A 12,810-nucleotide genomic window follows, 5' to 3' on the forward strand; every position below is an offset into this window, starting at 1 on the left:
ACTTTCTTTGTACACCAGGACTCCATTAATTGATCAACCGGTAGACCGCAATGCTTCTTATTCGTCTTCTGTGTACTGAAGCCATGATGTGCTTGGAATTAGTCCGAATACAAGTAGAGAAACTTATTCGTTTATTAGATGCCATTCTTTCATTTTTAACTGTGATCTGTTGAGAACCCATATACCTTCTCCTACTTATTTTTTCATTTTTAAGAGGGAATGTTTCTGATCCATAAAATAAACAAGCCTTAGAGAATAGGATATCCAAAAATAAGTATAAAAAGGTAAACAAATCAGCAAGACATTTTCTTTTTCTTTTTTACAATATAGGTGATATATTTGGGCAGGGAAAAAATAATGCCATGTCAAAATGTTCGAAGGGGAAAAAAACAAAATAAAAAAGGAAAAAAGGAATCAATTACATTTCTTACAATCTTTGGATGGAACGGAACCTAGATGAGCAAAACATTACAAATGACTTCATTCTCGACACATTTTGCTTCATCTGACTGATAGTCTGTCGAGTTAGATCAATTTCCTAATGGTGTAGACAACATTGTACTCCTACCAGAAACAACAAACAAAACTACAACCTCGTATTTTCAAACCGAACCATTGACGGGTTTCACCATGACGAGGACAAGAACGCCGGTTTAGTAATCAGCTGCACATGTGGAACAGATACCTTATGGATTCGTCCAGAAACCAAACCAAACTTTGATTGAATAAATATAACCCGTACATTGGCACGGCAGTGATTCATATTCCAACACTGAAAAGACACAAATGGTAAAATTATAAATTAAAGAAGTGTCGAACGCATAACTTAAAATCCACTACACAGAAAGTTACAAGCCTTTTTCCGAAACAGTGAAGCAGGTTCTATAAACAAATCTCCTTGAGGGAATGTGTGGAGCACCAAAATGAATTGAAGAATGACAATTTAATTTACTATCAACTGAAGATAAAAGATCTTTCAGAAAGAGAAACAAACCAGCTAAATTGAGTTGCACTTTTCACGAGTGGATAGCAATTGGTAGTTCTAGCATTCTAAAGCATATGTAGGGACCTACAGAGAGAAATTAGTAACATAAGTATCTAAAATACTTCGGACTAAACGACTAGTATATTTGAAAATTCTATATGAGAATCAATGACTGAAAATTGCAATATGCTGGTATGAAAATAGTATATCTAACTATATTAATATCGTTATATTGCTCATTAAGATCAAGATATTCAGTTTCAGAAACCAAGGATTTCATTAAAAGAATTGAGAGGAGTAGAAAAACTAAAGCAAGAAGCTTGTGCCTCGTTCTACCTCAAGCATGTTCTCATCAAGAAATCCGCATGTTGTATGGTTTATGCCGTTCGAACTATCATACTGAAGGATCCTTAACTTTCCTTCCTGCAACTCACACAAAGAAATATTTTGAGCTCATAAAATCAGCAAGAGAAGCCAAGTTAAAAATAATGCGAAACCCATCCATTTACCTTAGTGCCATAGACAAGGCCACCTCCAACAGAAGGATGAAAACAAGCTACATTAACCTCATCCTCTGCACTAGGAAGAACTCTAACAAGTTCCATATCAGAAACTCTGTAGACCTGAACAATACAAACATTCATTGTTTGTTAACTATCTATTGGATGAGCTTCATATAGAAAGTGGGATTCACTATACCCCAAAGCTTAAAGCCAATGGTAACTTTGGCATGATATCAAAGCCTCCTAATAACTATTTCTGTTAATTCATGTTTCTACATGTGTAAGGCCCAAATTCTATCAAATTGTTGGATAGACCCACACCTCATCCACTGAATGAGCAAGATATATGTAATTGTGTCCAATTCCTAATAACTTAAACTTCCAAGATTATTAACATAAACTTTAGAGATTATTAACTTAACAGTGTTAAATCAACAAAGGGAAGATATGTATTACTTAATACAAACTGTAGTGTAGCCTACCTTGCTACTACATTTTCAGCTACTAAGTAAGAAAGCATAAAGTATGACCAAAAACAAAATATTGAAGCAACAACCTAACAATATAACCTGAAATATCAACAGCAGCCAATAAACAACCATAGCAATATTCTCCGCAATACCAGACTTTTAAAATTATACTTGCATCAAAATCTACCTATCAGGCATAAAACAGTAATCACCATAGAAATAAAATAAAAAAACAAACAAAAAATGATAGCACTAAAGCAGTAAATCAGCTCTCGGTTCTCTAAGCATTTTTAATAGCAAGGCACTGTCCGTAACCTCTGCAATGTGCATCCTGAGACACTAATATGCAATTATCAACATATTCACAGGATTCAACATCCATCCCTTCATCCCTCCCCTTTCCCTCTCCCTCACTCTTCTCCATGGAGAAACTGGAAATCAATGAATAAGTTCCCAATTGAATACCATTCGAGTGAAAACTACTATACACATAAAAGCCAACAAAAAATATATACAAGCACTTTCAATGTCTTCAGAAGCACAAACCAAAGTTACAGGAGCATTTGCAAGAACCAAGATGACCAGAGAAAGACATGATTTTCTACCTCCAGAATTGTGTAGATAGGAACTGTTGTCTCTCCATCAATGACAACACTTTTAAGAAGTGAACCGTGGCGACGGCCATAAGCAAGTAATAAATGCTCTGATGTGGGGGAGAACTGCAATGGTTAAATTTGGTGAAAAACTTAAATAGGTTTCTCATAAATGTATAAAGCTAATTTCTTCTTTTTTTTAAATTAAAAACTATCATACATGAACAAGTACGCACGCGCACACACACACACACACACACACACTATCAGATGCCAACAAGAAAGCAAATGATTTCATAATTTAAATTCTATTTGTTTAGCAGCTATTATGCAGCCTAAGGTTTCAAAAAGTTCATCTTACAGAAAGAAAAAAGAGTTCAAAATTGAAACATTAAAAATAAATAAAAAGAAAATGAAATATGATTTAAATCATGAAAGAGAACTCATGTGACAGTGTAGGGCATAAACACACAGAAAAAAACTTACTTGAATAGATGTTAAACAATGCGCAGCTCTTATTGCCCGTGATGCAAGAACAGAACCAAATCTACAAGAACAAAAAGATCAGTTTGGAAAATGAATATTCAAGACAATGCAACACATAGCTAAAGAGGTATCAAGCTTACGTTGCCTCCTCAAGAGAATAAATACGAAGCTCGTACACAACTTTGTGAGCTGATAGTGGATGCCGAGTTGGGGAAGTTGCTGCACCTGCAGCATCCTGATTAAGCTGGCTCTGTAAGCCAGGGTCAGCTTCCAGATTAGGCAACACACATGCAACACAGGCAGCTAAAAATCTCCCACAAGGTGAAAAATGGGCTCCCATTTCACTGCAACAATATGCTTACATAGTAAATTACATAGTAAAGAAAAAGAACAGTGTGGCATAATAGCAACATAATCCAAACTACATCTTAACATTGGAAATAAATAAAATAAAATAAAATAAAAAATCCAAACACATTATTGTTGTAACTAAATCCAGAAAAAAGTCGTGCTTTGAACTAATTCTGCATTAGAATGAACAGTACCAACCCAAAATAAACTACGATAACTTGATTATAATTTAAAATGTATGGTACAGCAAAGGTCCACTTGAAGGAAATTTAACCACCAAGCTTGAGGTTAGTTTGATTTGGATTCCTAACTATACAGCCCAACTAATTTTGAACTTGAGCTTATGAGCCCTGATTCAAGCGTTAAACATATAAAAATAAACATATTAATTAATCTAATATAATTTAAACAAAATAGCAGAATTAGATTTTATTAACGCACATACACAAACGCACACGCATCTACACACACACACACACATATATATATATATATGTGTGAAACAGGCTTGTTTAGCTTACAAACCATAAACACCTAGCTCAAGCACTGAAGGTCAATTCTTGCACAAACTTGCCTATAAGCTCAAGAACAACCAATATGAACTAGACAAGCTTGAGCTTACTCTCAATTAAGCAATGCTAAAGCATTTCACAAACAGGTCAATTCTGATATTGCAATGCTCTATGAGTGTATGATTGTAACAGAACCTAAGACAGATGTAAGAATAAGCTAAGGAAAACTACATAATTAACAAAGTAAGAAAGCCGCATGGAATAAACAGATAGTAATTACCTACAAAGTACAGCATGTGGAATGGTTAGTCGACATTTCTCTGCATCAAGTGGAGCACATGGACTTTTCACATCATGAGGCCATATTCTGAGCTTCACTGTGCAAGGTAACTCCGCTGCAGCCAGCGAATTGGCAAGCTCTGATTGCATTCTGCTAACAGGTTGAGGATCACCTTCATCATGCATGATACTATTGATACCAGCACCTTCACTAGACCCAACTACGGACATCATACGAGAACGTGAAGTACGATGTCTTGAACCAGGTCTTCCAGTAACTCTAGGTTGGTTAACATTGGTTGGATTTAATGAGGATAATGTCTGAGCAGTGCTCAGTGTGTCACCATGTGCAGGACTTTCATGAGCTGCACTACTAAGGGACCGCATGTTGCGTTGACCTGCTTGGGTCTGACCTATTAACCACCCTTGCAAAAAAGGTAGTTCCCAATATGTTGGATCACCAAAAGGGAAAATAGGATTTGTCCTTCCTTCAGGCTGTACTTCCGAAGGCTCTAAAGTATCCATCGCAGATTGAGAAACTTCAGTTTCCATTTCACTTGTGGAAGCATTAGCTCCTGTTTCCTCTGGCATCGGGGAGGAGCTATTAGGCTCCACAGGGGACAGCAGAAGTTCATACTGCCCTGATGGAGTTGAATATGTTAGAAGTCGCACTGAAGCAGAAGGATCTTCTCTCTGCTGGACACTATTCGAACCAGCATCAGCATCAGTGCGGTGCATAGATATTCGCCCATTGTCTCTAGCAAATGAAGGCAAAATCAGAAATGGTAATGACATAAGAGGTAGTCCATCTGCCACACCAGAACGATCAATAGAATGAGCATCAGCTAAATACAAAGTAGGAGGAGGATAACGCAAGTAACCCGGAGAAGTCGCAAGAGTCATTGAGGAATCTGATGAGTCAAGATCATTGACCTACAAAAGAGCAAAGTAATAGAATTAAAAACAGAATGAAAGAAATCAGAACTAACAATAAAATTTATTTTTTTTAAAAAAATAAAAATCCAAACCTCTGCCGTTAAAAGGAATGGAGCGCCATGTGGATGAAAATGCACAGCCCGAAGTGAACGGCGTGTCTTTAGTACAATGGTTGGTGACGACGTCTCCCCTCTTCGGTTGTAGTGCCATATGTAGAGCTGATACAAGACTTACAATGTCAATTCCATCAATGAACAGTAAAATATAATCCCTGTCCAACATTTCAAGCTAAAACTTTTTACCTTGTGACCTGATGCTACAGCAAGAAGCTCCCCTTGGGCATGAAAAGCAATAGATGCAATAGGACGGTCTGCATGTAGGAAACAGGCACTGATAAGTCACCATAAAATTGTAATTATCTAAGCATAGTATTGTTTAAACACTGTTCTTATATCATAATCCACATCAGTCATTACAGAAATCACGTGATCCAATACACTCTGCAGTTTTTGCATTCCATAATCGAACTTCGTGATCCAAACTTCCACTTGCAAGTATGTCTGGGTACAATGGATGGAACCTAACCTGCAAAGCACAACAGCAAGAGAGATGAGAAATCCATTAGCTTGTAGAACTGTCAAAAGCACTAAACAAAATATTCTGATCTATACACACAACAACAAAGAAAAAAACCTAATGATCTTTTTCTAAGCAACAATAAAGAATAACATATACAGATCACATGGAATACAGAGCAATGTTTTAAAAGTCCTAAGGCAGACTTGAGGCGTTTTGCCCAAGTGAGGCGAGGCATAAGCCTTCAGGCGGTACAAGGCGTAACCCTCAATTTTGATTTAAAAAAAAAAATAGAAAATATAAAAATACTAATAAAATCCCATAATATTCATAATAAAAAAGTTAATTATGAAGAATATAGAAAGTCACATTCACAGCCGATCTATTCTTTCCTTTCTTTTCTTTTCTCTCTTTTTTTTCTTTTTTGTGTGTGTCTTTTTATCTTCTCTTTTATTTTAAGTTTGTTTAAATCTAAAAGTCACATGTGGGTCGACTTGACCCATCTATACCCATGAAAATGTATTGAAAAAAGGTGAAAACTCTCAATAGCCTAAAGGCTTAAGCCGCAAGGAGTGCCACATCACATCTCAAAGGTGTAAGCCTCAATTGGAAGGGTCAAGGCTATAGCCTCAACTCATGAAACCAGGGCCATGCCTCAAGGCATACGCCTTTGGCGATTTTTGAAACATTGATACAGAGAAAGGGGAAAGTGATAAAAGTAAATACAGGAGATTTGTGAAATGAAATTCATGATAAATGCACTTTAGACACATATGTTTCTCTTGTTATTATTATTTTGCAGCATAACAAGTTGAGGACTTCAAATCAGCTTGTGATGACAAATGCTCTTGTCTAAGTATAGTATATTCAGACAAATACTTGCATTAGACATCTTTATTTTAACTGTACAAGTGCACATGCCAATACTACCTGATATTTCCAAAGGCGAAAGCATAAAGTATTTTAGTGTTCATGACCATGAGGCACACTAGATGTAAACCTTTCTAGAATATAATTTAAATAATTATAAATGTATTAAAATTATCATAAAAATCTAGATTAAACCTTTCAAAAGTACTTCAAAAATTAAATCTTGTTTCTATTACAAGTTATAAATATTATCTTATCCTCTTACACTAGATAAACAAGAATAAATTTTCGAATTATTTCATTTTTCACAATAAAAAAATAAAGACTGACCATATACTTTATGTTACCTTATGTATTTCTTAAAATTAGATTTATGTCTTTAATATTATATAAATCTTTATCTTAAAAGAGCCAAAAAATAAAATAAGACAATTGAAAATATACTCCCTTTTTTTTCTTTTTTTTCTTTGTTTTTTCTTTTTTTTGGTTCACCCTAAGTAATGTAATCTTGCCCAAATTAAACGTTCTGTGGTGTTTTATGTCCATTATGCGCAAAAGGCATGACACTGACCATACCCAACATAAATAAGTAAGCACCCTCATAAAAGCTGCAGAAAGGGTTTCTGATGCAGTGAATATTGTAGAAATGCTAAGCATATGAGTATTTCTATTTGTGAATAACTTCAAGCAATCAAACTACAATCTCATAGAAACACAAGGAAAAAAAATTTAACAGATCTAAAACAGAACATGTTGTAACAGACTGGACAATAAGCACACAGCAATCAATTAAATTCAAAGTTAAAACCGCCTCAATCTTACCACCCAAGGAGTCCTGCGATGACCACTCAAAACCTTCAAGCAGCTACCAGTTTGGCAGTCAATAATCTTCACTGTATGATCCCCACTGCAGTTAACGAGAATGCAATTTGAATATCAAAAATGTCTTAGATAACTAAGCCTCCTACGACTCAGCAAAAGATATACAAACAGTAAAATAACTTACTGAGTAGAAGCAAGTGTCTTCCCATCAGGACTGAAGGCAGCAGCTATAGTTGACCTTGGAGGAGGCAAGAGTGGACAATATTTGGCAGACAAATGCCTTAATGACTCTGCCTCCACCCTGAAAACAAAATGATTCATGGGAATGAGCCAAAATCTGGCAAAATGGCTAACTGGTGACATGGCTTATGATCTAAGTTCTATCCAGCTGACAGAAGGAACTAATAATTAAAAAACTGTAATAACCAATTTCTGATGCATAAAAATTATAGGGGAAAAAAAGAAGCAATTACCATGAAATGAGACCTAGTTTAGCATCTCTAGCTGATTCACATCTTCTCCTAGCTGATTCCAGACGGCACTTAGAACTTTCGCCCCATAACTTCTTTGATTGATATTTTGATTGAGGAGAAACCTCTCTCCGAACTAAGAGTTTAAATACATTGCTAGCTCTGGCAATTATATAAGATACACATAAATCAGATTTTTTTTATTTTTTTTATTTTTTTTTTTGTTTCCCTTTCCAAATGCCAATTAAGCATAACTTATCATCAGCAATTCCACCAGCATTGACAACACAAAAAACAAAAGCTTAGCCACTGATCTTGTGATATAGCTGAATCTCATAATCCCGAAGGATTACTAATTCTCTATGTCTTTAACAAGAAAAAAGAGTCGGACATTTTCTCAAACAGAAAATCCTAAATACAGATTATATATAAACACCATTTCGGTAACACTTTTCTGCCTTTTATACCCCTACGATTTCTCACCGAAACGAGAAATGGACTTAACAAATTGGTAAAGAAACAATATCACAAAAACCAACATTTTCCCTGAAGTTCTAACTACTTAAGAAGACAATAATCAATTTAAAAACCTTCACCACCCCTAGGATTTCAAAAAAAAATAAAAATATCATTACAACGAACAATCAATTTACTAAGGACACATATAGTAATTTGAATTGAAAAAAAAAAAAAGAAAAAAAGAAAAGGCTCAGCCTTTTCCACGCTAGAGAACATGAACTCAGATATCCCATCCATAGTACAATTTCCTAATTGAATTCCCACTCAAACTCATAATAAAACCCCATCAAAATCTTCAAAACCTCGTAGAGAGATCGAACCAATTCTGGGAATCCCAGCAAAAATCCAGATCCTTAATTAACACGAAACCTCCTAAAAAAAGAAATTCCCCCAAATTCAAAGCAAAACTGAAAACCAAACCCACAATTAAAAAAAAAAAAAAAAAAAATCATCCCAGAATCAGATACTGCCATTTCATACCTGTGCTTACACGATGCAGCCTGGTGAATTCGCGTCGTCGAGGTTGATGGAGCATTGGCCTCGTCGGCCCACAATGGCCCTCCCCTCATTATTTTCCCAATAAAACCTCATGCTCCTAAATTTTCCCACATCCTAACGAAAATTTTCAATAATACAAACTTTTCCTAGGAAAATTCAGATTCATAAAACAAAGCTAAACATTTGGCTCTAACACCTAATTCCTAATTGCTACCAATGAATTTTATATATATATATATATATATACACACATATATATATAAATAAACACAGAATAACAGAATTTTGATTAAAATTTAGGGTTTGGAGATGTATGGATTTTGGGATTTTGAATCGCTTCGTGTTAGGGCAAACGAAAGCGAAGATCTCAATCTTTAAAAAAAGTAATGGAAATTGGAACGAAAAAACCTAAAAAAGAACGATTGGCTTGGCAATACGAAATTTTTTATTTTTTATTTTTTATTTTTTGGCAAATTCAGACATTTATATATTCATAAAAAATATATATATATTTGTATAAGTTTCTGTGTAAGAAAATCGTGTTGATTTGACGAAAATGCCCTTCCGTATTAGGTTTCTGGGATTCTTTCCAACAGATCGCGTACTCGTGGCAGGTAGATACCGCTCGTGGAGCGTACCAGGTAGACTTAAGTCTCTGTCTTGAGGTCATGTTGGGTTTTTTAATTCTTTTTTTTTTTTTCAACATTTTTTCTAATTTAATTGAATTTGAAAATGTAGTTTAATTATAGCTGGTAAAATTATATATTATAATAAAATAATCGGATTTTGTTTTGAATTAGGAATCCAATTTTCAATTTAAATTTGTGTCAAATCTTTAACAAAAAAATAGAATAAATATTTTAAAACCATAAAATATAGTTTATTTTCTTAACCAAATCAATTCATATTTGATTTTTTCTTTAAACTATTAAAATTGATATTGTTATGATAGTTAGTATCTTTTTTAAAATAGTTGAGTTATTTTTGGAATTCGTTGTATGTATATGTTGTTTTTAATTGTCAAGATGGTATTGTGGATAAGATAATTGAAAAACCTGAATTATAGTGTGTATATATATGTAATTATTAACTTAAGCCAATTTCCTTGTAAATTTAGTTTTATTATTATTATGACTGTCTAGTGGTTCTCATCCGCTTTTTCCTCTTCCAAATTCCAAATTTTCCCTGAAAAAAATGAATTTTCCAAGTTTAAAAAACATGTATAGCCAAAAAAATAATAATAAGAACAAGAAAACCAAGAAGAAGAAGAAGAAGAAGAAGAAAATCAATTTTGTATATCCACTTATTAACTATGTATTATTTAATTTTTTTTAATCATGTATTCAGCTTTTTATTTACTTTAAATTGCATTTGGAGCTATCATCATATGTGGATTACTTACTATGATTTGTAAATTTATTTGTGTGTATCATTTATAATAAAACTTTTAACTAATTTCTAACAAAGGATAAAATTATTTTTAGTGGTTCAAAACAAAGTTGCATGAAAAAAAAAATTAATTAATTATTAATAAACTTTCGGAGAAATAAAAAGCTTGCTCTGATGGTAAGCCCAAATTGGTATTGGGCTAATAGATGGGCCTGTTTAAGGAATCTTCCAAAGCATATTCAAAGTCGACGTGGACCCTTTTGACGAAGAAAAGTGGATATGAATATTTTATTTATGTAATTTTCAAGAAAATTTGCTATTTGCTAAGGATTTCCATTTATAGTAAGTAACTGTTAATAGTATGTTTGTATATGGTAAAATCAGTAGAAATTTAATTTCGTTTGAAAGTAATAATTTTTTGTTATTTTGATATTTATTATGAAATGAAAAAATATGAATGGATAAATTAAATTTTTATTAAGCAATATATAAAAAAATTTGTTATCATTTGAAAATTTTTTTAAAAAATAATTTTAAATTTTTTTAAAATATATATTTATTTTAAATTTATTATATAAAATTAAATTTAATTACTTATAAGGTTTTTTATTACTTATCAAATGTAACAGGAAAAAAATTAATTCATAAAAATTAAATATCCAAAATCATATCCATCCATCTTAAGTAAGATAATATTTAGTTGAATTTGATTCAAAAGGATGGGATTGAAACGTATTGGACCAAAATCGCGTACCACATTCAAAATTTGGACCCGGACCCATCTTTATTCAAATGCTGGGTTGTCTTGACAGCTATTCAAAGCTCGTCAGAGAAGAAACATCCAGAAAGTTTTACAGCCGCTTAGGGAGACACACATGGAAACCAACAAGAAGTCCCAAAAGCCCATAAACACATCCAAAATCCATCAGAAAAACCACAAAAAAAAAAAAAAGGAAGAAGACGAAGAGAGGAAGGAGATTGAAGAAGAAAAATAAATATCAGAAGAATAAAGAAGATCTTAGAATATTAAGGCAGAAAAAGATGCTCAAATTCCTGCATATTCTTGGTATCTTTCTCTTTCATTTGTTTTTTTTGTTGTTTTGTTTTGTTTCAGATAAATGTTGCCCATCAAAACCCAAAATGTTTACACGTATTGTGCCCGATAAGATCCTCTTTTGCACACGGTGTTGTGGGACCCACATACAGTCCCATAGAGTGCCACGTTTACAATTTTGCCATGTGGCAGGACCATAATTTTCTGCCACTCGTGTCCAATATCTAGAGCTAATCCGATTATTTTTTAACCTTTTGAATGGTTTAGAATTAGTGAGAATCATCTAATCCATTTCCTAAGGGGATAAAGGACGCGGTTTGGAATAAAATACATTTTTTGGATTTTGAAGCTAGCTGTTTTTGGCCGAGTGCTTTACCAAGAAGTGTCACATTGTCACTTTTTCTACATGACAAAAGCACAAGCTGCCTGGAAACTTCAAGCAGCAGATAGAGGATTTATCACCAAATTGAGGGGATTTGTGGGGAAATTGGACACTTAGCAGCACAAAGACACAAAAAGGCTCCTGTTATACTTGGCTCTCCTATCTTGGTCAAGCACCATGCATAGATCCGATAAAACAAAATATTGTTTTTCAAAATTAGCATTAGCTATAACATTTAAAGAAATTCAAAATTAGATGCATTGTTTTTTCAAAAGCATATCCCCAACATAGAGTGAAAATCACAAGTGAGAATATGTTAATATAGGAATTGATAAAAATGTATCTCAATTAATGAATTAAATTAAAAAATTTTGTTGAAAAGTTATAATTATTATCAATTATCACATCAATAGATATTTAATTTAAAATAAAAACTAAAATCCTAGATTATTAAAAAAAATTTAATGTGTATATATGTATATTCAATCTGATATTAAATTAATCTTATCCTTTTAGACTAAATACCATTATAGTATTTTCATTTGTTTAATTGGATGAAAACTATTTCCCAAAAGCTAATTTAAAGGGGTAATCTAGTAGACTCCAAATTAAAATTATTAGATTAATTTGATAAGAGATCAACTTCTTCCGGTGGCTACAATATCATCATTGTTTGTAAATATTGTTAAATATTGAATTTAATAAAATCAAGTAAGGTTGATTTACTAATTAACCTCTCACATCTACAATATGAAATTATAGGTTCAAGACTCCATTTTTAAAAAATAGGAATTATTATAATCCGATTAAAAAAATAAAGTTCGGGTCAACAAACCTCATCCTCCAATTCATTGTATGTACAAAATGTATATGAATATGGTATTATCAATAAAGCATGAAGCAGGTGTCAAATATGAAAAGTGATGTATCCTTTACACTTAGCGCATATGACATGTATGATTTGCAATTTGATTTAAATATTTTATAAGTTTAGTGTATGCAAATTCTTTTTCGCAACTATGTAGTGTATGCAGATTGGTTTAAAGATTCAGAGACCCAAATTGAAAGCAAAAGTAGTCCTAACGACATACATGTGTGTGGTGGATTAAGACCAA

General features: G+C 33.1%; 1 protein-coding gene across 3 annotated transcripts; it reads right to left on the reverse strand.

Moving 5' to 3' along the window:
- Positions 1-277: 277 nt before the first annotated feature.
- On the reverse strand, positions 278-9,345 carry LOC107422615 (uncharacterized). Of its 3 annotated transcripts, XM_016032087.4 has the most exons (16): positions 8,853-9,345; positions 7,857-8,015; positions 7,568-7,684; positions 7,384-7,468; positions 5,592-5,700; positions 5,418-5,485; positions 5,208-5,333; positions 5,033-5,112; positions 4,181-4,936; positions 3,178-3,381; positions 3,038-3,098; positions 2,564-2,677; positions 1,495-1,608; positions 1,322-1,408; positions 995-1,069; positions 278-772 (listed from the first exon to the last, which is right to left on the reverse strand). In XM_016032087.4, the coding sequence occupies exons 1-15, from the start codon at positions 8,939-8,941 to the stop codon at positions 1,043-1,045; spliced, it is 2,196 nt and encodes a 731-aa protein (XP_015887573.3). In that variant the 5' UTR covers positions 8,942-9,345; the 3' UTR covers positions 278-772; positions 995-1,042. The 3 variants fall into 3 exon arrangements, with proteins under 3 accessions (XP_015887573.3, XP_015887571.3, XP_048333411.2); XM_016032085.4 differs by having other exon boundaries at positions 4,181-5,112; XM_048477454.2 differs by lacking the exon at positions 2,564-2,677 and having other exon boundaries at positions 4,181-5,112.
- Positions 9,346-12,810: the final 3,465 nt, after the last annotated feature.

This window comes from Ziziphus jujuba, chromosome 3 (assembly GCF_031755915.1).
Source record: "Ziziphus jujuba cultivar Dongzao chromosome 3, ASM3175591v1".
Taxonomy (NCBI): Eukaryota; Viridiplantae; Streptophyta; class Magnoliopsida; order Rosales; family Rhamnaceae; genus Ziziphus; species Ziziphus jujuba.

Bases quoted from the DNA above. Each gene is read 5' to 3' on its own strand.
- LOC107422615 (XM_016032085.4), bottom strand. From the start codon at position 8,941: ATGAGGGGAGGGCCATTGTGGGCCGACGAGGCCAATGCTCCATCAACC. The intron at 5,701-7,383 runs GTAAGATTGAGG...TGTGCTTTGCAG, and splicing joins ATCGCAGGACTCCTTGGGTG to GTTAGGTTCCATCCATTGTA. The intron at 1,070-1,321 runs GTAGAACGAGGC...TTCTCTCTGTAG, and splicing joins TTGATGAGAACATGCTTGAG to GTCCCTACATATGCTTTAGA.